At 66.4% G+C, this 23,536-nt stretch overlaps 1 protein-coding gene across 3 annotated transcripts in view; it reads left to right on the top strand.

Moving 5' to 3' along the window:
- The first annotated feature begins 1,490 nt into the window (after nucleotides 1-1,490).
- The window catches only part of TP73 (tumor protein p73), a 43,672-nt gene continuing 21,626 nt past the window's right edge, over nucleotides 1,491-23,536 (top strand). Inside the window, exons 1-2 of one of the 3 annotated variants that reach the window (XM_069477265.1) lie at nucleotides 1,491-1,558; nucleotides 2,025-2,145. In XM_069477265.1, coding sequence (XP_069333366.1) covers nucleotides 1,494-1,558; nucleotides 2,025-2,145 — 186 coding nt within the window. In that variant the 5' untranslated portion in view covers nucleotides 1,491-1,493. The remainder of the gene's footprint in view (nucleotides 1,559-2,024; nucleotides 2,146-23,536) is intronic. The other 2 variants (XM_069477266.1, XM_069477264.1) reach the window with 2 other exon arrangements.

The following is a 23,536-nucleotide window of genomic DNA, read 5'->3' on the forward strand; positions in this document are numbered from 1 at the left end:
GCCCAGGATGGGAGGCAAGTGAGGGTGCGGTGAAGCGTTGGGGGGTGTGGGGGCAACTAAGTTAGTTCCCAACTCTGAGAAAGAGCCACTCGGCCATTCATTCCTGTGGCTACTGCTGTGTGACCTCCAGCAGGTCACTTAACCTCTCTGAGCACCGTCTTCTGGAAAGTGGGTGGAGTGGTCACACGCAGGGGCTGCCCTGAGTCTGAGGAGGGTTGGCTTGTGGCCAGCGTGCATTAAGCTGCATGTCCCTGGGCCATCATCGCCCGCCAGCCGTACCTGAGCCCTCAGGCCTCCCCTCCCCCGTGCCCAGCCTGGCCCCAGCGAGGGCCCTCCCTGCTCGTGCCACTGACTTCTCAGGGGACCGGCAGCCTGGCACGTGGCGGCCCCAGGAGTGTGCCACGGCCCTTCATCAGCTCCCGCCTGCCTGGGGACAGACAAAAGCGACAGATTGTAGGCTGTGCCCTCCCACCCCTGCCAGCCGTGGGCAGGTCTGGGCCTGCCTGCCCGGGCACTGCAGGGCGGTGGCCGAGCTGGTTCCTGTGGCCCCTCGCCGAGGACCCAGGAGGCTGGCCCAGGGGGAGGCGGCCTCTGCCGAGGTGGGGGCGGGGGGCAGGGCAGGCTTGGGGTTCCCTGTCCCACCCTCCCTGCAGGACGAGGCGCCCAGCTGTGCCCGGCCTGCTCACTGCCACCTCCTGGGCGTCCAGGCCACTGGGAGCTGGGCACAGAGGCCTCTGGACAGGCGATGAGGGGGGCAGAGACTAGCGGGTTTGGGCACCTTGACCCTGAGCTTCTCCCAAAGAGAGGGGGACCACCACGTGGCAACCAGCCCCAGTGACAGCAGTTGTGGGCTCTTGGCCCTGCTGGGCTTCCCGCTGGGTGGGCGGTGCAGGGGGGACCCGGCTCGGGGCGAGAGGCCAGCTGATGTCTCGCAGCAATCTGGGCTCTGAGGCCCAAACCCAGGGCTCGGCTCCAGCCCTCAGCGTCCCCACAAGTGCTCTTCCCAAGAGGGGTGATCCGGGATCCACGCCGTCCCCGAGTCCCGGAACAACAGGGAGCCCCCAGACCTGGTTCCATCCCACCCCCGAGGCCAAAGCTGGAGACACAGTTGTTAATAACAGCCACAGTCTTCACCTGCTCGTCATGACCCAGGTGCCCCGAGACGTTAACTTCGCTCCCCCAAAGGCCCCACAGCCCCACAAGGGGGTGTGTCGTCACCCCGAGTCCTGCCTGCCGGGGTGCCCCCGCCAGATCCGCATCCAGGCCCACGTCACTGAGGCCAAGCTCCCGAGCTGCCCACCCGGGCCTCGGTTTCCCGCCCCAGGGAATGGGCTGCGTGAAGTGGGGGAGGAGAGGGCACATGGGGTGGGGCAGCACAAGGGATGTCCCCGGCAGCCCCCACCTCCTGCCTCCCAGTGGTGCGGGGTCTCCACAGCGCTCACCGCCCCTCCTTCCTCCCTCCAGAGTGAGCTCCCCCCGGGCAGCTCGGGAAGATGGCCCAGTCCACCGCCACCTCCACGGACGAGGGAGCCACGTTCGAACACCTCTGGAGCTCTCTGTGAGTATGTCCCCTGGCTGGAGCAGGGCGACAGCCCCACGCGGGGATGGGCTAGCCGCGGCCATGCTCGTCAGCTTGGAGGCAGGGCTGGGGAGAGTGTGGGTGGGGGCGCCAACGCCGTGGGCCTTCTCCTGGGGACACAGGACCCAGAATCCGGACTCTTCCCTTTGGCCAGCTCTCAAGAGGGGCTGTGGCCAGGAGAGGTCCAGGGGACAGAGCTCACACATGACCACACCTCCCGGGCACTCACACCAGCCCTGGAGGGGCAGGCAGAGGACAGGGAAGAGGTGGGAGGGGCAGGAGCTGAGGGTCAGCAGGAAGGAGTGGAGGGACCAAGGACTTCTTGGGGACAGAGGCATAGGCCTGACCCAGAGTCATGAGCTGGCCCTGAGCCCTGGGCCGGGGGGGCTGCAGGCGGTGCCCAGACTCGGGGCTGATGGCTTCGGTTTTCCTCTCCCGGGCACAGGGAGCCAGACAGCACCTACTTCGACCTTCCCCAGTCGAGCCGGGGGAACAGTGAGCTGGTGGGCAGTGCGGAGGCCAACATGGACGTCTTCCACCTGCAGGGCATGACCACGTCCGTCATGGTGAGTGGGGGCTGCAAGCACGGCCCGGCCTGTCTCGGGAGCCTGGCAGAACCAGGAAGGAGGCTCTCGGGTGTACGGCTTCCCCGCGGGTTTCTCAGGAGACTTCAAATTGCAAAGTAGAAAACTTGCCAACTCATGTAACTGCCAGTCCAGAGGGAGGAATGGATGTAAGCATGGCTGGATCTGGTATTTGGAAGGACTTCAGGCATGGCAGGATCCAGCCATGGGGAAGGTTGCAGGCAAGGCCGGGTCTAGGTGAAGGAGGGCTGCAGGCAAGGCCGGGTCTAGGTGAAGGGAGGGCTGCAGGCAAGGCGGGGTCTAGGTGAAGGAGGGCTGCAGGCAAGGCCGGGTCTAGGTGAAGGAGGGCTGCAGGCAAGGCCGGGTCTAGGTGAAGGGAGGGCTGCAGGCAAGGCGGGGTCTAGGTGAAGGAGGGCTGCAGGCAAGGCCGGGTCTAGGTGAAGGAGGGGCTGCAGGCAAGGCGGGGTCTAGGTGAAGGAGGGCTGCAGGCAAGGCGGGGTCTAGGTGCTCTGCAGCTGCCTTGCTCCGTCTCTTGCTTTGCCCCCGGGGTGGCTTCGATCCTAGGCAGCCTCCTCATCGCCACCCCTGTGGAGAGGGGGCCCTCTCTTCCCATAGCCTGCCTCTTGTTGGTCGGAATGTGGTCATGTGCCCATCTCTGAGGCAGCCCTGTGCCTCTGATTGGCCTGGGTCCCACAGCCCTGTGCCCTGTCCCTTGGGGTCTGGGTGAAGGGGCCAGGGGCAGACACCCCATCTTGGCAGGCTCTCCCTCCCTCCTGGGGCGAGGGGCCAGCCCTGCAGTGTCTCAGGCCCTGCCATGCTGGGTGCCCCTCCTGGCCCAAAGCCAGGGCCTTGGTGGCTGGTGGGGGCCATGTCTGGCTGTGGCAGGAGGTGGGGCAGGTGGCGGCACACACAGGAAGCGGGTGAGGATCCCGGCCTGGGGACAGCCCCCACGGGGCCACCCGGCTGCTCCGTTCTGCCCGCAGGCTGGTTGCGGAGGGCCTGGGGAGTCCTCAGGTGGGGACTTGTCCAGGAGCTTTGCTGTGCGCGGCGGAAAAACCCACACTCAGCAGACACACCTGGGAAAGAGCAGCAGGCGGTGGAGCAGGGTCACACCTCCCTCCTCACGCCGGCACCAGGAGGCGGGACCTCCGCAGGCCTGGGGAGGGGCCTGGCCGTCCTCTGTCCTAATGCCCCCACCCAGCCCCATGCACACCTGTCCGAGGTGTGCTGGTGGGGGGCCCCATCAGGAGAGTGGGCAGAGTGACGCGGGATGTGGGAGGTGAGGGGCCGTGTCCCCCACCGGGTGGGTGCGGAGCCTGTGGGGCTGGGAGAAGGCTCCTCCCTGGGCGGCCCAAGCCAGGCAGCAGCCCTGGGATGTCTGTTCCTCTGAGGGGCCCCTAGGAGGGGCTCTGAGGGTCTGACGGCCTGCCCTGGCTGCGCCCCTGCTCGGGAGGCCATCCTAGTGGGACTAGGTCACCAGTGTTCAGCACCAGCTGTGTTCCCATTTCACGGGTAAGGAAACCGAGGCAGATGCTGGGCCAGGATGGGAGGACCCCTGGGCAGAGGGCTGCAGGCTGCCTGCTGCCTCCTGAGTTCTGAGGCCACCCCAACCCCAGGGCAGAGGGCCCCTAGATCCCACAGACCCTGCACGGGGAGGCCCGGGTTAGGGAGGCAGAGGGGGGCGTTTCTAGGTTCTCGTGGGGGGGTGTGCCATGCCCCCGCCCCCGAGGATGCCCGGTGCTGAGCACGTCGGGCCACAGCGGTCGGGTCCCTGGCTTGCTGGGGCACGCGGCTCCCCAGCCGCGGGGCGGCGAGGGCGGGGCCTGCTGCTCTGCGCACAGCCAGACGGCCGCATCTGTCAGGTAGTGACACGCCGCATGGTAAAGCCCAGGATGGAATTCCTGGGTGCAGAGCTCAGAGCACGGAGGTGGGGACTCCCTGGAGCCAAGGCCGGTCCTCCCTCCCTGGAGCCCCGAGGCCAGCTCCTGGCCCTCCCAGACTGGAGGACAATGATGTCCAGGGTAGGGGCCTGGACAGGGAGGGGTCACGGCCCTTGTCCCCAAGTTGTCAGCAAAACAGGATGTTGGGAAGGGAAGGGGGAAGGTCGACGTTCCACCTTCTTGGCCTGGTCCGGGTGACACCACGCAGTCCCATCCTAGGCCCAGCCTCCCCTCCGCAAGCCTCATCCTGACCCGCTGCCTGGCCCCCTCGTGACAGCGGCCCCTGGTCCGACAGCGAGTGTCCCCGCTGCAGCCCCCCGGCAGTGCTAGGTGCCAAGACCAGGGCTCAGAGAAGCAAGGACGACTGGCCCGGTGTGGGCGGCTGGCTGCGGGGCCCTGTGCTTAGCCTGAGCGTGGCCTCCCTGCCTGCTGAGGGCCTGGAGCTGACCCGGGGGACGACGTTCTAAAGTCCAGCCCTGGAGCCCAAGGAGGAAGCTGAGGGCCCAGGGGACCTGGACCTAGCTCGGTGGGGATGCTGGGCAGGTGGGTGGCTCCCGCCTGTATTCCTGGCACTCTGGGAGGCCGAGGCAGGAGGATCGCTTGAGCCCAGAGTTTGAGGCTACAGTGAGCTGTGATGCCACCACCGCACTCCAGCCCGGGTGACAGAGCGAGACCCTGTCAAAGAAAACAAAGAGGCAGTTCTGGCGTCAGAGCCTCCTGGGGCTCGTGGATCAAGAAGAGGGCTGTGAGCCCACACGTGCCTGTCCCCACCTGCCACACAGGGTGCACTCTGGCTGTCCCTCCCCTGGCGCTGCCCCCACACTCTGGGGCCACACCTCCCACGGGGCTGTGGGGCCCGGTCTGGGCAGCATGGCCCTGGAGTGGACAGGACGCTGGTCCTCTGCAGTGATGGGCGCCTTCCGTGTCTGGGGGACTTGGGTCTCCCCCACCTCGGATGGGCAGATTGGTGCCAGTTGGGGACGGCCACAGGGTCCTGAGCAGTGTCCGTGACCATCGCACGACCCCGTGGTGCCTGTGGCCGCTGCCTTAGAGAGAGACAAGCAGGGCATTGCCTGCCTCCGAGCCTCTGTGTCCTTCTCTGAAGTTGGGGTGACTGGGGCGGGGGAAGGGCCAGAGAAGCGAGCCCTTCAGGAGGTGCCACGGCTCTCGGGGGCCAGTGCCGGGTCCGCCCAGCCCCACAGGGCCCTGGACCCTCCCTCCTGGCCCTGGCCCCTGCGAGGAAGCTGAGTCCAGCAGCTTAAGAGAATGGGGCCCAGACAGGAGCAGTGGAGCCCTCAGCGTGCCTTGCGGGAGTCCCAGACATTTTGGGGGGACTGTGAGCCACGTGTGGCCGCAGCAGGAAGAGGGCCGTGGGGTCACTGCGTCCAGGGGGCTGAGATCACCCAGAGACCAGGAGGCTGGGTGGGTGGCGTGGGGGCTCTGTCGCCAGATTTCATGGGGTCAGAACCCCGCTGCCCTCCTAGCCTGGCTACCCCGGCAGAGTCACTTAGCCCTTCCCGGCTTCGGCGTCCCTCCCTGCACATACGGGAACTGAGAGGATCTGAGTCGTCTGCAGGTGCCCGGCCGCGGGCAGCACGTGACCAACGCCCGGTGTGGTGCGTGTGGGGCCCCGAGTGTGCGAAGCTGCCGCTGCAGAGAAGGGGCAGGATGGGGAGGGCCTGCCGCCCCCGCCCGGCTGGGGGGCCCCCCTTGCCCTGGGCGCTGGCCGCCCTGCAGACCCCAGGCGACCCACAGGCCCTAGTCCGGGTCCCTGTCCTGCAAGAGGACAGCAGAGGAAGCCCCCACACCCCAGGCTAGGAGGGCAGGAACCACGGCTAAAACTGGGACCCCTGCCCTCCCGGGGCCCCCGCAGGTGCCCTGACCAGGGGACACTTGAGGGGACTCTGGATGCTGTCCATCAGGTAGGAGGGGCTCTCCTGGCCCTGGAGCCCCCACACCGTCTGGGAGGAGCATGGGCAGGATCCAGGCCCATCCTGAGCTCACGGTGAGGGGGCCAGCAAGGCTGTGGGTGTGCGAGCTTGGGGGCGGGAATCCAAATTGTCACCCAGGGAAGCTCCGCAGAGCTGAGCCTGGGCCTGGGCGAGTCCCTGCTCCGGGTGCCAGCACCCTCGGACAACACCGGGCTGGGCACCGGCAGCCTGAGGCCCCTGCTGGCCCTCAGGATGCAGAGAAGGGAGGGAGAAACTGGGAGACAGAAGAGAGGGAGGCGGGTCTCCCCCTCCCTCCCCTCCCCCAGAGCCTCCGCCAGGCCTGGAGCCAGCCTGTGCCCTCCCCCACTTCCCGCCTCTCCCGGCGCCTTTCTCTGGTGACAGCTGCTGTGGGCAGGTGGGCCACCAGAGGGTGGGGCTGTCACAGGCACGGACAGAAGGCTGGCCCACCTGCCCTGGGCCCAGGGAACCGAGCAGCAGGACAGATGTCCGGGGTGAGAACCCTGGACACTTAGGGGCCTGAGACCCAGAGGTCACCCGGGATAGCCCTTCCCGACTGTGGGGAGGGGCATTTCTCCCCAGACCCAGGAGGAGGAAGAGTGTGGGCCCCTGTGTGCCCCTCCGAGAGCCCCCGCCCCCAGCAGCACTCATGAGCCCCCCACCAGCCCTTCTCTGGACAGGCTTAGGTGACCAGGCACTTCGGGTGGCACAGACCTGAGCTCCTGCCGGCCCAGGTCCCAGAATCCCGCTGAGCTTCCGTGGCCTCCTCCACCGGGTGGCACAAAGCCAGCTGCCCCGCAGGCACTGTGCATTGAGTTTGGCCCTGACCTGACACATCGCAGGTGCCCAGGGGACACGTTCCCCTGTCCCTGCTGCAGACAGCCCCTCCCGAGCGAGTGGTGCCAGGGAGGTCCGTGGAGACACTGACGCCCACCCAGTCGCTGCTGCCCCTCCTCGGGCGTGGCCAGCAGCAGACCAGCAGGTGCTGAGGACCCCTTGAGACCACCTGGAGGAGGCTGCCGAGGCCACACTGGGAGGGGGACAGCCACCAGCCGCTGTCCCTGTCCTCCCCGTGGCCACGGCCTCAGGAAAATTCACGGGAAGCTGGTGCCGTTCTGGGGCAGAGGCCAGTGGCCTTCAGCGCTTTGCAGGTGGAAGGAAACATGGGCCCCAGCCCAGATCCTTGCTGGGCCTCTGGGCCTCTTCCCTTTTACTGTTTCCGGTTGGCTATTTATGAAACCGACACAGGACATACCTGAATCTCTTTTTCATTCACTTGTCCCTTTTGACAGGCAAGGCCCCTGGGCCGCAGAGAGGCCGGGAATGGGCCAACATCATACACCTGGCTCTGAGTGTCCCTCCATCCCTGGGCAGCCCACCTCCCAGACTCCAAAAGCAGAGAGCGCCCCCACCCACGGGCGTCTTGGCAGGGCCCAGCACCAGTGCAGGAAGCTCGCGGTCAGGCCCTGGGGCCTCCCCATCTGCAAGCCTCCCCCACCCCACTGCAGACCCCGCAGACATTTCCCCAGAGACCCCTTTCCTGCGCATTTGTCTAGCAAACAGAACTGGATGTTCCTCAATTGTCTCATTGTGAGGGACCTGCCTGTGGGGAGCTGAGACCCCAGCCACACGGAGTGGAGTGCCTGTGCCTCCCCGGTGGCCTCTGCGGTCCAGGGCCCTGAGCTGGGCTCTCCCGGCCCCAGCCCCTCGGAGTACAGTGTCATCCTGGGCCTGGGCGGGCCCTCCAGGCCCCTCTGGTGACCTGGGCCAGGCTTCCCTGTGCCCGGAGCCTGGCTCTGCCAGCTCTCTGGGGAGCGAGGCCCCTGCTAGCTCTTAGGGTGCTCAGACCAGAGAGAGGAGGCGGGAGATGGGGAAGGGACAGGCAGGGAGCTGGGTCTGGCAAGATCAGAAGGAAAGAGTCTCGCGTTGTCTTCATGGCTCCGTGAAGGGTCTGAAACTCGTGTGCTGAAGCCGCTGCTCTCTGGGGGCTTAGAACTCGGGTCTGAGTGTCCAGCTTCAGAGGTCGGTTTGCATGTTGATGCCGGGCTGCTTCTGGGGGGCCCCGGCCCCTCTGCCAAGGGCAGCTTGCACCAAAGATCCTACAACAGAGAGGAAATTCAGACGCCCCCGAAAGGAAGTGGCGGTAACCGCCCCAAGGCCCCGCTGGGTGGCCACCGTTGCAGAGCCCCTGGGTGTGCCCAGGCCATCAGCCGCCATGTGGGGTGGGCCCTCCGTCCCTCTGGGCGCTTCTTTGGTGTCAGTGCTGCGTCCCTGTTTCTGGAGGCTTGGCAAGTGCGAGGACAAGGCCAGCAGGGTGGCCAGGGCTCTGAGCATGTGCGCTGGGGTCTTGGGCCTGACCCCCACGGTGTGTGGGCGGTGGGTGGCAGGCCACGCCACGGCTGTTCATTCTCATCAGCTGGCTCTCTGAGGGGCCCAGGGACGCCAGCCTCCTATGTGCCTGTCCTCTCTGTTCAGCCCTTGGTGGTCCCTGCAGGCCACCAAGTTCCCCGGCAGGAGGGAGACTGGCTCTGCCTGGGTGGCCCAGGGCAATGGCACCTTCTCTCCCCTTTGGGGTGGCCCAGCCTTGCCTACCCTGTCTCGAGGGCCAGGGCCCCCCCCCTCGTGCTCAGGGGCCGAGCCTGCTCGAGGGGGTGGGGGTGCGGGCTCGGGGCCCCCAGGGCCTTGCCCAGGCATGGTGTCTCCAAAGGAGCCCTGAGGGCTGTGATAATGGAGCCGCACTGACCTGGCGTCCCCGCCCTCCCCGCGCAGCCTCCTTGGTGCAGTCCAACACATCATCGGGCAAGCTGAGGCCTGCCCGGGACGCGGATGAATAGTCATGAGGATAAGGGGTGGGCCGCGGTTTTGTTGTTAGATGCAGCCAGTTGACAGAACTAAGGGAGATGGGAAGAGCGAAAATGCCAACAAACAGCCCACATGTTCCCGAGCATCCTTGGCGCCTGCCTCCCTAGTGCGGAGCCTCTCCCCCTCTGTCCACCTGCTGGGCGGCCACGACTCCACCCCTTTCCTCCCCGGCCACCCAGACCCATGCCTCGTCCCGAGGGACGCCAGCCCCCCGGCGCGTGCAGAGCCCCCGGCGCCTGCCATGCTGTACGTCGGTGACCCCCTGCGGCACCTCGCCACGGTAGGTGTGGTGCGCCCTTCACCGCATCTGGCTGGGGACTTCGGGAGGGGGTTTCGCTGCAGTGGAGGGTTCCGAGTGGTCTCTTGCCTGTCTCCCTGGTCGGGCTCCTGCCACCGGTTGGGGTGACCAGAGGCAGGAAGGGAGGCATTGGGGGGCCGGAGGCAGGCCCCAGGCAGGGAGGCCAGGCAGAGCTGGGAGACGCCTGCCATCCTGCAGGAGCTCCGAGGGCCAGCGCCCGCTGGCTGGGCAGGAGGCTGGGTCGGCGTCCATCCGTGCCAGGGGAGCCAGGCTTCTGCCTTGTGAGTTGGCGGTTCTGATGCTCCTGGGCTTTGGTCCCGGTGGTTCCATTCTGGGCTCAGGGTCCCCACGCTGCCCTGCCCCACCCGGCTGCCAGGAGCTCAGTACCCTGGAGGTCATCTTTGCTCCTGGGGCTTGTCGTGAAGCCACCCGCCCTGCTCCTAGGCCCAAGAGCAGCCTCACCTGGGAATGTGCTCATTTGACAGCCACGGCAGGAGGGGTTTCTCCCCGGCTGTGGGCTCAGCTCCGCGTGGGTCTGAGCTCCTGGTCAGGGCCTGCGGCAAGCTGGCCTCCCTCTGCCCCTCCTGTGGGAGCAGCAGGCCTGGCAGGGGGAAAGGATTTGACGATGGCTTATGCACGGCCCCTGTGGCCTGAGCCCCGGGGACCTGGGTCATTTCCAGACTTGCCGGGTCCCTGGGGGCCTCGCGGGCACCAGGTGCGACCTGAGCAGGGGGGAGGCTGGGTGTGGCTGCTCACCCAGATCCTTCTCTCTGGGACAGCGAGGGCGTGGGGCTGGGGTACATGTGCCACTGGAGAGACCCGGCAAGGTGGGCAGGTGCACGGAGTCCGGGGTCCCCAAGCTCTGCTGGTCCAGGGCGAGAGCTGTGGGTGCAGAGCGACCTGGGATGGGGCCTCTGGGCAGCGCTGGGCTCCCAGCAGTGTGGTCGGAGCACGCAGGTGTGTGTGGTTGTGCGTGTGGTTGTGCGTGTGCACTTGCATGTGGGAATGTGTGTGCTCACCTGGGTGTGTTTATGGGTGCGCGTGTGGACGTGTGTGCACACGCAGGGGAGACTGTGTGTAAAGGTGTGTGCTGTCATGGCTGTGTGCACATGTGTGTGCAGGCTGGCAGGGGCGTGTGTGTGCAGGTGTGATGTGCACCTGTTTGTTAGGTGACTGAATGTGTCCGCGTGAGTTGGGTGGGTTTTGTGTCTGTGGGCGTGTGTCCCCAGGCAAGGCTGTGGGGAGAGAGGCGGTGCGTGTGGCCCAGAGGCTGGGTGAAGGATGTGGGTGATCTGTCTACACAGCCTGACACGGGCGCTGGCTCCGTGTGTGGAGCCTGGGAGCAGCACGGCCTCTCCACGCGCTTGGCACGACCTTGAATGTGAAACCAGTGCCAGGACTGCAGCCCAGTGCGGAAACTCTGCGCCCCTGTCTGTCTGTCACCCACTTGTTCCTTGATCCATTTGTCCACCTTTGAGTTGTTACTGGAAACGCACAGCAGGCCCGGGGCTCCCCTGGGAGGCAGCCGCGTACCCCCAGGCTCTGACGCAGGTGGAGGGTGAGCCGGGAGGGGCTGTCTCCTGGCCGCCGGGTCTCCTGGAACCCAGGGCAGAGCCTGGAGCCCTGGCCTGGCGAGGGGCAGGGGGACGTGGGGGGCTCTGGTACCACCTTTCCCCTCTCATGACGCAGGCATTGCGGAGGGGCTCGCCGAGGGGCACCCGGCCGAGGCTGACAGCGGCTGTGCCTGTCCGGGGGGCGGGTGGGAGGTGGAGACCCGCTGCCCTGGCCCACGGGGCTTCCCTCCCTGTAGGAGCCGCCGGTGTCCACCCTGCTGCTGCCGCCCCGTGCCCTGGGGACCAGCAGTGGCCAACCATGGCATCACTCTACTCTTAGACCAAGGATGACTCTGGTGTGTTCGTGCATTTGTTCATTTCTCAGCAAGTGTAGATCGAGGGCCCCTCGTGCATTAGGCCGGGTGCCAGGGCAGGGAGAGGCCAGGGCCAGCCGTGGCTCCAGAGCCTCTGTCCCCTCGGGGGAGGTGGGATGGGCTGGGTCATCCTAATCTGGAGAGTGACAGGGTTTCCCTGTTTCTGTGCCAGAGAAACGGAGCATCTGTTTCTCATCCCACTGTGTGAAAATGTCACGAGAGAACACAGTATTCAGCCCAGAGGGTCTTAAACCCAAAACGAGCAACTAGCATCGTACTGGAGTCAAAGTCTCTGTCCTGCTGTGGAATGGCTGCCTGGGGCCTGGGGGCCGCCCGGCCGTGGAAGGAAGTGTCCGCATTCAGGACGCTGCCCGAGACCCCGGCCAGGTTTCCTGCCTGGGGCACCCACTGTGGAGTGGGGTTCCAAGTGTGGCCTCGAGGTCTGTCCCTGGCACCCACCAGCTGAGTCTGTGGGAGGCAACGCTGCTTTCTGAGCCTCGGTCCGGCGGCTGTGCTGTGGGGCCACAAAGCCGTGTGTCCTGGCCAGACGCGCCCATGGATCGCGGTGCAGAAAAGCCGGAGAGATGCGGCGTCAGCGCCTCCCTCCTGCACCCTCAGCTGTTCTCTGCGCCTGCCGCCTTCCTGCCACGCCGAGGACTGAGTAACCCCCGCGGGGCCTTTGGCCAGACGATGCCACAGTCTGAGTGTGTGGCTCCCACTTGCCGGGGCTGTCTAGCGCCTGGCCCTGGGCTGACGCAGAGACGGAGCTCGGCTCTCCCAGCGCAGCGAGGGACCCTTCTAGAAGAGCCGAGGTGCCCCGTGGGGACGTGGGTGCCGGGCACGGTCACCGATGCCCAGGGCTCTCCCTGCTCCTGGATCCCTGTCCGCCAGCCGCCCCACCCGGCCTCCTCCCCGGCCACCATTCCTCAGAGCTCCAGGGTCTCAGGCGATAAGCAAGGGTGACATTAGATGCCACTGGCTCTCCCTGTGCCTTTCTGTGTCGAGTGGGGCTGGGGCCTGTCTGGGCTGCGGGTCGTCCCCGTGGCTGGGTCGTGAACCATGGGGCCTGGCCTGTCCCCCGGTCTCCCCGGTGTGGTGGGCATCAGTGAACGTGTGTTGCGTGAGCGTGGTCGCTCTTGCGCCGAGGGGCAGCACAGACCGCCTGTGCGCCGGGGTGGGGTGGGGTGGGGTGGGGGGAGCAGCCCTCCGGGCAGGAAGGGCAGCAGGGCAGGCCCAGGCGGGAAAAGCCGATCGGTGCTGCAAGAAACAGTCCCTAGATGCCTCCTGTGCGTGCAGAGCTGGGACCTGAGCCGACAGGGGGACACAGGAGCTAGGGCCCCCGGCTGCAGTGCTGGGACGGGCCGCAGGGGGGCAGGGCCGAGGCGGAGCAGGCAGGTGAGGGAGGCCGCACCGCGGGCCAGGTGGGCAGGGAGGGGGAGAGGAGCCCTGGGGTTCTGGACGAGATTTGCTGTTGGGCTGGATGTGAGGGGGGTGGTGGGGGAGGGTGACCCCAAGGTTTCTGGCCCAAGAAGGGTGAAACTGCGGTAGGGGGCTGGGGTGAAAAAGCAATGTCGGCTGTGGCTGTTCCGGAAGCCACAGGAGAGAGGGGGTGTCGAGGGTGCTGGGGGCCTGGGAGGTGACTCCCCGCTGGCTCCATCCACCAGGGGGCTTCCATGGAGGGTGGGCGGTGGTCAGGTACGGGATGGAGTTTGAAGGTGACCTTCAGAGTGCGGGCGGGAGGGTGCGGGCAGCACGCGCATTTCTGCACTGGGGCCTTGCGGACGCGGCCCTGCTGCTCCCGGGGAGGCCGGAGCAGGCCCAGGGTGGGAGGTGGCAGCAGTCGGGCCGAGCTGGCTGGAGTGGCCACCTGGGTGATCGGGGGTGGCTGTCGGGCAGACAGGGGGTGTAGAGGTGACCCCGGGCGTCCCAGGCGTGGGTGATTAAAGCCAGGATTGTGTGGGGACCACACGGAGGGGGACTCGGGGAGGACAGAAAGGGGACCGAGGCTTAGCCACACGGAGGCGCTGGGGGCCTGAGAGGGGTTCCTGGGGCTCGAGAGGACAGAGCCCAACTGGGATGGCCGAGGGGAGACGGAGCCCTGAGCTAGGCCTGGTGGCCCCCGAGCCCGTCTCCAGGCCACAGCGGGGCTCGGCCACCTTGGGCCGAGGGAGGTCCAGGGGTGTAGAGGAGTCACCCCACCCACCCTGGGGCCAGATTCTCTTCTGCCCCCAGCCCTGCCCACCTCCCCGCTGGCCGGGGGCCGCCGCTTGCTAGACCCAAACTGAGGGCTGCAGCTTCCCCTGATGGTGACGTGGCCTCACCTCGGCTGTGGGAACCCATCTTCCATTCGCTCAGCCCCAAACTGGGCCCTTCTGGCAGCCCAACGCCTGTGAACCCTGCCTGCGGACCTGCCAGGGCCCTGTGCGCCCACCGCACCCCTGCAGACCTGCCAGGGCCCTGCGCGCCCACCACACCCCTGCCCCTCGCTGCTCAGACCCGTCTCCTAGGTGCTGCGTGTTGTCGGCTCCAGGAACCGAGGGAGCCCTTGCGACCCTGGGCACCCCCTCCTCTGCACTCCCCTCCCGCTGCCCCCAGCTCCCCCCGCACTCGGCCTCAGCCCTTCCTGCGCCACAGGCCGCACCTGAGTCCACCCCCAACACCTGCCCCCCAGCACCAGCGATGGATCATTCACTTCCCGTAGGGCCTGGCTCAAGCCCCTCCTTGCCTGGACGCCTGATTCTGCTTTTCCTCTGCCTCTCGGTCCCCTGGGCCCCCACACGCTCGCTGGCTGGCCGGTTTGTTTACCGTTGTCCCATGTGGGGCTGTGTCTGTGTGCCAGGGCCACTGCCCCTCCCCAGGCAAGTGCCAGGCCGTAGGCCCGGGAAGTGGGTGTGGACGACTGGCCGGCCTAGGAGGGGTGTCCCGGGCAGGTGCAGGGGTGGGACCATCGTCCCCCTCGGAGCCACTGGCGGGGGCGGGCAGGGCGAAGCGGGCAGGATGATGTGCTGCGCAAGTGACACTGTCTCCCTGGCTCCCTGGCCTGTCCCTGCCTCATGCTCCCCGCCCCCAGCTTGCCCTGGGCCGCCGTTCCCTCCGTCTCCGGGTTGCCAAGGGCTGAGACGGGACACCTGTGATGGCTTCACCCTGCGCCCCATGTTGCCCCTGTCACATCCAGGTCCTCAGGCCAGCTGTGCACGCTCACTCTCCATCACCCCGGCCCAGATCACCCCGGCCCAGGTCACCCCACTGACGCGGGCTCAGGAGGGTCTGGGAGACGCTGCTACTCGGCCCCCCCGGTGTCTCAGCACCAGCGCAAGGCTGGCGCAGGCAGAGCCTGCTGGGCCCCTGCAGGGCAGACAGACGGACAGACGGGCAGGGCAGGGTGTGTGATGGGCCCAGGCCCGGTTCTGGGGCGGGAGGCTGACTTCTGGACCCGCCTGGCAGGGCTTGGGAGGGCGAGGAGCTGGCGGGAGCCGTGTCTTCTCCCCTCAGTCCACCCCAGGCTGTCTGGGCGGGGGGCTGGGCCAGCCCGTACAAGGGTGGGTGAAGAGAGTCTGTGTGACCCGTGGGCCACCTGCCTCTGTGGGCAGCACGCAGAGCCTGGTGGGGGTGCAGCCTGGTGACCCACCGGGGCCCTCTGGGGACGCTGCGGGGCTCAGGCCGCCCACCCGCTGCGCTCGTCCGTGGCGTGCAGGTGGAGGCAGGCAGGCCCGCAGCCTCGGGCCTTGAGGTCCTGCAGACACAGGTCTGAGCAGCCTCTCGGGACTTCTGGGGGCACGTTTCTCCGGCTGAGGTGAGGAAAGTTCCACGTGGCTCTGGCACGGATTGGGCAAGGCCCTGTCTCAGCCCCAGGTAAGAGGAGAGGGTGCTGCGCGCATATTTCAGGAGAGGGAGCCTTCCCCCCGGCGCAAGTTGAGTCTTGTTGGCATTTCCATGCGTTTAATCACAGCCCTGGGAAATACCAGCGGGATGGAGGTCCTGCTCCGAGGGGGACGGCTGTCTCCTCGCTGGAGCCCAGACCGCATGTCAGCCGCTGGCCCCTGGGCGAGGCTGGGCCCACGTTCAGACACGCCCTCGAGGAGATCAGGGCGCTGGAAGAGCTCCGTGCTCTGTGAAGCCCACCGGGGTCTGGCCTCGAGGGGGGGGGGTCCTGCCACAGCGGGGGGCACTGATTCCCTTGTCCTACCGGCGCTGGGGTCAAGGCGGGGAGACTCAGACCCCCGCCCGGGGTGGAGGGAGAGGCCCTGAGGGCGAGGGGCAGGCCCGCGGACCCCTCAGGAGGCTCCAGGCAGACCCCCCCAACCCCCACAGCCAGACCCCAGGTACCGTGCTCCCTCTGGAAACATCTGTCGAGTGCCGGCTGCGCTGCGCTGTGGCTGACAGGGTAGAAAGAACAGACACATCCCTGCCGCTGCCCAGAGCTCCTGCCCAGCCGGGGAGCAGGACCGAGGCCGGGGGAGCTGGCCCGGCTTGGGCTGGGGGCAGCAGCGGAGGGTGAGGACTGCAGCGGCCCCTCCCTCTGCTGCTCAGCTTGCCTCCCGCTCCGACTCTGGCCCCGTCTTTCCACAAAGCAGGGGCCACATGGCCAGGCAGAGGTGAAACTCGGGCTCTGACCTGAGCCCCTGACCCCCGACCCCTGCCAGGCCAGGCCCACAACGTGGTCCCCACCCTCGGGAGCTCGAGTTGCCTCTGTTCCCAGCGACTGACCAGGAGGAGCTTCCCAGGGGAGCCGGGCTCTGAACAGGGTCTGGAGGGGCCGGGGGGCAGAGGGTGCGAGGAAGCGGGGAGCAAGGCGGCTCCCCCCGTCCCCCAGAGCTGGGGGGTGCGGGTGGTTGGCAGGTCGAGGGCCTCAGAGGGGCACGGAGAGAGCAGGGGTGAGGCCCTTGCGCTCCGGGGAGCAGGAGGTGCCTGCAGTCATTGGGGTGAGGGGGGAGAAGCGTCCGGAGGCCCTGGTGCGGCTCTAGGCAGAGCGGGTGCTGCCAAGTGCGAGGCCAGACACAGCGGGGGCCGGGTGGGGCCGGGTGGGCCTGGGGCGCAGCGAGGTCTGCGGGGGGAGGAGGAGAGGGAGGCAGGTGCGAAGCCCCCAGCTGTGGTCTGCGGCTTCCACATCTGCCGGTCCGGGTATGTTTCACTGGGCGTTGCACTGGGGCTCTCGGCCAGCTTTGCCAGGGCTCTGGACATGTCCCGCTCCCAGCCACCAGCAGTCTTGGGGAGCGGGAGGGGAACCGTGGCAGTGACACCGGCAGCAGGGCCCCCCTGGCTGAGGTCACCACAGAGTGGACCCAGGTGGTCTGTCTCCAGCCTGCGAGAGTCGACTGCGGCCAGGAGAGGTGGCTCACCTTCTGGAAGGGACCCCTGAGCGCAGGGCATGAGACTGGCCTGCCCGGTGCTAGAGGCCTGAATAGTCGCTTGGGAACTTTCACAGGGAAAATGCGTCCCCACCCCCATAGAACAGAGAACAGCCCCTCCCCCGCTTAGTTCCCCCTGGCCTGGCGAGGCCGTCCCTGCTTCTCTCCGAGGACCGAGGACCCCTCTCTCGCAGATGCACGAGCTCTGCCGGGGGCTGTGCCCACCCAGGACGGGTAGGGGAGACCCTGCAGTGACCTGGCGTGTGCGGGGCGCTGTTCTCAGTTCCGTACGTGGACTGACCGCCTGGACGCTCACAGAGACCCCCCGACACGCATTAGTACTACCCTGCACCTCCTGCGGCGGCCCAGGCGGCAGGGTCAAGTGAAGACCAGGGTCCCGCGTGGGTGCGCGGTGGAGACAGGATCTGAACCCACACGGTGTGAGCTACGAGGCTCATTCCTCTACCCAAGGCCCTGGGAGGGGAAGCCCCAGACACAGGAACGGCTGAGGGTGCGGGCGGTGGGGGGCTTCCAACCGCTGAGCTGTGGGGGGTCCCTGAGACCGCGTGGTGTGGACCAGCTGTGTAGGGAAGAGGCTGGACACGGGGCTCCCTCAGGAACCGGCATCGCCGCCCACGGGGGCGTGAGCTCCACCCTCCCCCTCTCTGCAGGCTGCTCGGGGACCTCGTGTGCTTCTCGAATGCTTTGAGCCCAGCCTCCCCCGACCCCGCGCAGGGACCAGGTGAGAGGTGCCCTCTCCCCACTGTCTCCTCGAGCAGGTGAACGGGCCTTTGGGGACGTGGCCAGAGTCCTTTCAAATTTCGCTGGCAGGTTTCTCTGTTACCATTTTCACTATAAAAACAAGTTCCATTCCAGAGGGTCCCATGTCTGTCCCTCGTCACCTGACTGTGTGGTCCTCCCCATCCTTGCCCCGTCTGTCATCCTGCCCTGGTGTCCTGGACTCTGGTGCCTGGACTCTGGCGGCTTAGGAGGGAACCGGGACAGAAATGTCAAAATAACTTATTTTCTATCTACATCTAAAACAAAGCATTTGACATGGGTTGTAAATTTTAAGCAGTTAATATGGGAAATGGGAATATTTAAAATAAACCGTAAGATCCAATTCTACATGAAAGTGGACCAAAGCCCTGGCGCAGGGCGGTGCCGATTTTGGCTGCAGCTGAGTCCCAGGGCTGGGGCAGAGGAGGGTGGAGGGGTGGCCCGGGCTGACAGTGTCCTGGGGAAGGTGGCCTGGCCCCTGGGCACGGGACTCTGGACATTGGGGACATGTGGCCACTTCTGCCAGCAGCTCCTGCGGGGCTGCCCCAGCTGGCACTGCCCCCATGGGTTTCGGGGTCTGTTTTGTTCAACCAAGAGTTTGTAGGCATCCAGTTCGACATTAGGTGCCAGCAGTTCCAGGACACATCAGGGGACAAGAGAGACCCCAACCCCAGGGCAGCAGGTTCCCCAGAGCACCCCCTGCTCACCCATCGGCCCCCATGCCCTGTGCTCACTGGCTGCCCCGAGTGGTGACCCAGGCCCCGTCCCTGCTCCTGGGTGGCCAGCCCTACCGCGGCTCCCTCCTTGCAGGACTCTGTGCCTTCTAGACAGTCGGCGGGTAGGGGTCATGTCTGGTGACAGGAAGTCCCGGGTTACAGGGGTTCTCGACCCTCTCGAGCTCCATGCCGCCCTGCACAGCGTGTCGATTTCATCCCCACTCTGCAGATGAGGAGGCCGAGGCACACTGGTGGAGCTGGGACTCCCGACCTCAGTCCTGTTCTTGAGGGTGGCAGAGCGGAGCATCGCTGTACCCAGGAGAGCCCCTATCCCCGTGTGCGGCCCTGGCCACCTCCTGCCCACCTTGTGAGGACCCCTAGGCCCCAGCCACCACCATCCCAGCCTGACAACAAAGGGCAAGTGCTGGGGGCTTGGCTCAGGGGCCCCGCTAGTGGCTGTGGGGCTGGGCCTCTCCCCTCTGCTCCCAGGGAGGCAGGACCCTGGAGGGCACTGGGAGGTTGGGGGCCTGGTCTCTGTGTGGCCTCTCGCTCCCTGGCCCCTCAGCTTCGGGGTGAGGTCACGGGCCTGCTGCCATCCTGGGGACTTAGGTGGATCAAGCAGACAAGGTTGGGAACCAGGCTGAGACCCGAGACCGGCCAGGGCCAGAGAGCGGCCCCTCGTGCGGCTGCCCCGGGCCCGGCCCCAGCCTGTGCCATCTCGGGCGGCCCCTGCACACCTGCAGGGACGAGAGACAAGGTCCCGGGCCTGGGGGGCTGTGGGATGGGCTGAGCTGCCGTTCAAGGGCTTCTGTTTGCCGCCATCCACCCGCCCCAGAGGCTGCGTCCTCTGTCTAGAGGTTTCCCGCCCACTGGCTGAGATTGCAGCCCCTGGTCATGCAGCCTCCACTCCTGACACCCGCAAGTGCCAGCACGGAGACCCCTCCTGCGTCCCAGCCCAGTCACTACCCCGGGGTCCTCCCAGAGCCCCAGGGAGATGCCCTGTGCGCCTCGCCTGAACCGCAGCAGAAATAGTGAGACCACCCTGGGACCCTGGGGGCAAGCCTGGCCTGCTCTGCAGAGGCCAGGGCACACGGGCCACCCCAGACTGCCAGTGTGTTGGGCGTCTGACCCGAAGGAGCCCCGAGTCCTGCTCCGGGTGGCAGAGAACTCAGGGTGGGGGGCGGGGCTGTCTGTAGACAAACGCACGAGAGCCCGTGGGAGCACCTGGAAGGGCCTGTCTGGTCCCGCAGAGGCGCGAGGGCTCCCGGGACCATCCAGGCCCCTCTGGGTGGCGTCTGGTGTGAGACGTGCGGATCTGGGAGGGACGCACTCGCCACAGCCCTGGTGCCCTGGCAGAGCTCCTGCTCCCAGCCAGGCCCCGGGGACCCCAGCGGGGCCTGGTGTGTCCGACACTTGAATGCTGGGGGACACTGGGGGAAAGGCCACCCGCTGGCTCCGGGGCTCCCGCGCCCACGTTCCCTCCTTGGGTCAGGCCCAGGAGCCCAGTGTGCACAAGTAGGCACTTGTGGCCGCCGCAGGCCGGGCGTGTCCCAATTAGCCCACTATCTTGGGAGCTCTTATTGGAAGCAAAACAAACCAAAAAAGTCCTGCTTTTGCCTGGGTTCCTCCCTGCTGCCAAGTGGGTCTCGCCTCAGCTTCCGGGGACCCCCCAGCTCCGGGGGCCCCCAGCTCCCATGCAGGCGTGTGTTGTGTCTCCACTGCTGGCGGGTCCCAGCCCTGGGTCCAGGCCTCGTGGTTTAGGCAGCTTTGGTCTGGGGCAGGCGCTGGCGCCAGGCAAAGCTCCACAACCCTGGGAAGGAAGGAAGCGGGAAGAAGTTTCCTTGTGGGCAGAGTCCTCCAACCTGGGAGTGGGGGCAGGGAAGGAGGTGGCCAGCCATGCAAAAAGCCACCCATGCTTCCTAACCAGTGCGGTTCCCAGCTGCACCCAAAGCTGCAGCTGCAAAACCTCTGCCATCGTCTGGGGGCAAGATCGGCCCGTGCCCACACGGGGTGAGCGCGGAGGGAGGTGGTCCCTGCAGGCGGGAAGGAGAGGAGGCTCAGTGGGCAGCGTCCCCTGGGTGCGAGGACAGCCCTGCCCCGGCCTGGCCTAGCCCCGTGCCCCTGCAGAGGAGGGGGCGTCGGTGGCATCAGACAGGGCCAGGGAGCCGGGGCCCAACCTGGCGGGCTGTGCCCAGGGAGCCTATTTGGGGCCGTGTCCCGTGAGGAGAGGGCCGGGGAGCCTGCCTGCTGCGAGGCTCGGACTCCCTCCTGCCTGGCTGCCGCTGGGCGCAGAGATCCTATCAGTTCTCCTCCTTTGGGCTCAGTGACTAATTCTTTGGCACCTTCCTCAGATCATTAAAGAATGTGGACAAGTTAAAATATGAACCACGTTGTCACGGGTCCTCATCCTGCTTCTCCTGAACAAGGAGTGTGGGCCCCATGCCCCGCCGCTGGCCCTGCCGTCCTCTTGTCAGGGATGGAGAGGGTGGGGGGGACGCAGCCCTCAGCCGCCGTCCCGACACGGGAGGCCTCGCCGGACAGCCCACGGCGCTGCCCGCGACTGGGAAGACCCTTCCTCCAGGGCCCCGGGTGGGCACGCGGAGGGGGCGGGGAGTGTCGGGCTGGCGCCGCGTGCTGGGGCGTGCGAGGGGCCTGCTCATGCCCCGCTCATGCCCCGTCCTCACTCCTGGGCCGCCGTCCTGCGTCAGTGGCTCGTGCCGTCGTTCTGCTAGTCCGCGCGTCCCGCAAACCTCTGGAGCGGCCGCTCTGTGCTGAGAACTCCGACCGAGGGTTGGAACGTGAGCCTCGTTTGTTGCTCTGCATTTCCTAGTAGCCACGTTTGAAAAGGTGAAAAGAAACTGGTGGAAGTCATTTAATAATTTAATTTATTTACCCCCACTGTGGCAGTTTTTGCGTGCAATCAGTATGAAATTGCGAAGGAGTTTTCTCTTCTTTCTGTGGCCTGAGCCCTTGGGATCGGGGCGAGCTGACAGCCACGGCACGGCCCTGCCCACACGGGCCGCGTTTCGTGCACTGCGTACCCCGTGTGGCCAGTGGCTGCCATGTCGCGGGTCCTCCCAGCGCTCACAGTCCAGCAGGGGCACAGAAACCTCTAGGGACACTCAAGCCTGTCCTTCCAGAGAACGGCCATTAAGGTGCTTGGACTGGGTGGCATGGGAGGGCACTCGGGGTCTGGGGGCTGCTGCAGCCATGTGACCAGGTCTAGCCCCTCGGACCAGTGGCCCTGAGTGCAGCCCAGGCTGGTGAGGGGTCTTGGCCAGACCAGGCAGGGGTGTGGGCTGGCTTCGGAAGCAGTGGCGGGAAGCAGATCATGGAGACCTTGGAGGCCACGTGGGCCACGGAGAAGAGTCTGGGAGGGGGTGGCTTTGGGCCAGGGCCTGGGCTGTACTCGGCCCTTCCCCACGCCACCCCCTGCAACCCCATCGTCACTGTCTCCATAAGGGCAGCTGATGGCTGGAACCTGTCCAGACTGCCACGAGCCTACCGGTAACTCGTTGGACCGGGGTGGTGGGGTCTCCCAGCCCAGGCTGCAGGCCGAGTGGGGCTTGTGTTTCTCTGAGGGGGGCAGTGGTCACTTCTCTGGGACCCCCTCACGATAGCCCAGGAGCCAGGAGGGGTGAGAGTCGGTCCCTCTCTGTGAATTTTTAACAGCTTTAAGGTACAATTCATATGCCAGACCACCTACCCCTTCATTTTTTCTTTATTTCTATACAAGGCTGTTGAGCAATTTACAGTGCACAGTTCCGTGCCTTTTTAGTACACGCACAACACGTGCAACCATCCCCAAGTTTAGAACATTTTCATCACTCCCCAAAGAAATCCCGTACCCTTTAGCTGTCACGCCCCGTCCTCCCCGCCAGCCCAACCCAGCCGCTAATCCGTGTCCTGTGTCTGTGGGTCAGCTTGTCCTGGACATTTCATGTGCACGGAACCGTCCGCCACGTGGCCTTTGTGTCTGGCTCTCGCTCGGCGTGGTGTTTCCAAGGTCCGTCCGTGCATAGCCTGTGTCAGGGCCTCGCTCCTCCCGCGGCCGATGCCACTCCAGGGCACAGACACCAGCTTGTGTATCCACGTGCTGGACATTCGTGTGGCACTGGCAGTTAGGAAGGTCGTGGGGCCCGACAGAACCTGGAAGGAGGCCTCAGTGTGCCAGTGAGGTGGACAGGGTCTGTCCCACAGGGGGACCCGTCCCATGGGTAGATGGTCCCCAAGTTCATGGCCCACCTGATGGCTCCTTCCAGCGGCAGCTCTGTCCAGGGCCTCGGGCCAAGGCCCTTGCAGCAGAGCCCAGGGCGTGGGTCAGACCTGGCAGCTCAGCCCTGCGGGGGCCAAGATGCACTCTGGTGGCCGTTGGCTGTCCCGGGCCTGGGACACCCAAGGAAAGCACCTGCCTGGCTGTCAGAGGCCCGAGAACAGTGGCCATGGTGTGGTTCAGAGACAGCTCCTGCCCCCTGCCCCTCAGACATCACCCCGGGGAGCTGCCTGCACGCTGGGCAGCCTCCAGGAGTGGACGCTCCCTCCTGACATGCCAGGTGTGTTTCCTGTGGGATGCGCAGCCCGGCCGTGGGTCCTGGACATCTGGACCAGGCCCAGGGCTGGGAGGGGCTGGGGTTGGGGTCCGTGGTCCTGGACGCTCGGCGCGGGGTTGGGGAGGTGCCCTCCGGGCAAGCTGAGCTGGAGGGACTCTGGGTTCTTCAGCCCAGCCCTCCAGTGAAGGGGAAGACTGCGGAGCAGGGAGGGTGGGACGGGCGCGGCCCGCGATGGCCGGGCTGGGAGCAAGTCTGCCTGCAGCGCAGCATCCCTGCACCCTCGCTGCTGGGGGAGCCTGGCCTGGGAGAGCCCAAGAGACGTGGTTTCTGTGTCTCAGTGTGCAGGAGGCTGGCGGTGGGGCAAGGAGTGCGCTTGCAGGGTTCCGCGCCATCTGGGGAGGGACACAGGGAGCCCTGCTCCCGTGCTCGATGCCCCTCCCCCTACCGCGATCCCAGCTCACAGCTCTGTCCCTGGGGTGCTCAGGCCGCCCTGCTGGCCGCTGGTTTCTGTGTCATCTGCTGGGGTTGCTGTGTCACCCAGGGCAAGTCACTTTTCCCATTATGTGCCTCAGTTTCCCCATCTGTCAAACAAGGACAATAGCAGCGCTCGCCTCCGGCCTGTGGGGAAGATTGAGTGAGTTTGTGTGCGTTAAAACTCGCACGGCCCTGGCACAGGGTGTCAGCGCCTGTCACCAGAGGCACGTTTGGGCCCAGGGCAGCCGTTCTCCAACACCCGCCTCTGCAGGAGCCTCCAGTTGAGGTCTGAGACGCTGGAGTTTAGGCCGGCACTCCTCCCTCCGCTGGGGCCTCCCCCAGGCTCCCGGCAGAGGCCGATCCATCCTGGGGTCCCGGGACCCCACAGCTGAGGACCCGAGATGCACTCACTGGGGTTCCTGTTCCTCGAGTGTGTGGTCCTGGAGGGGCCTGGGGGGTGGGCCAGCGAGAACTCTGCAGCCAGAGGCTGTGGGAGGGGGCTGCAGACCCTGCCGTCTAATAGGGACGA

This window comes from Eulemur rufifrons, chromosome 8 (assembly GCF_041146395.1).
Source record: "Eulemur rufifrons isolate Redbay chromosome 8, OSU_ERuf_1, whole genome shotgun sequence".
Taxonomy (NCBI): Eukaryota; Metazoa; Chordata; class Mammalia; order Primates; family Lemuridae; genus Eulemur; species Eulemur rufifrons.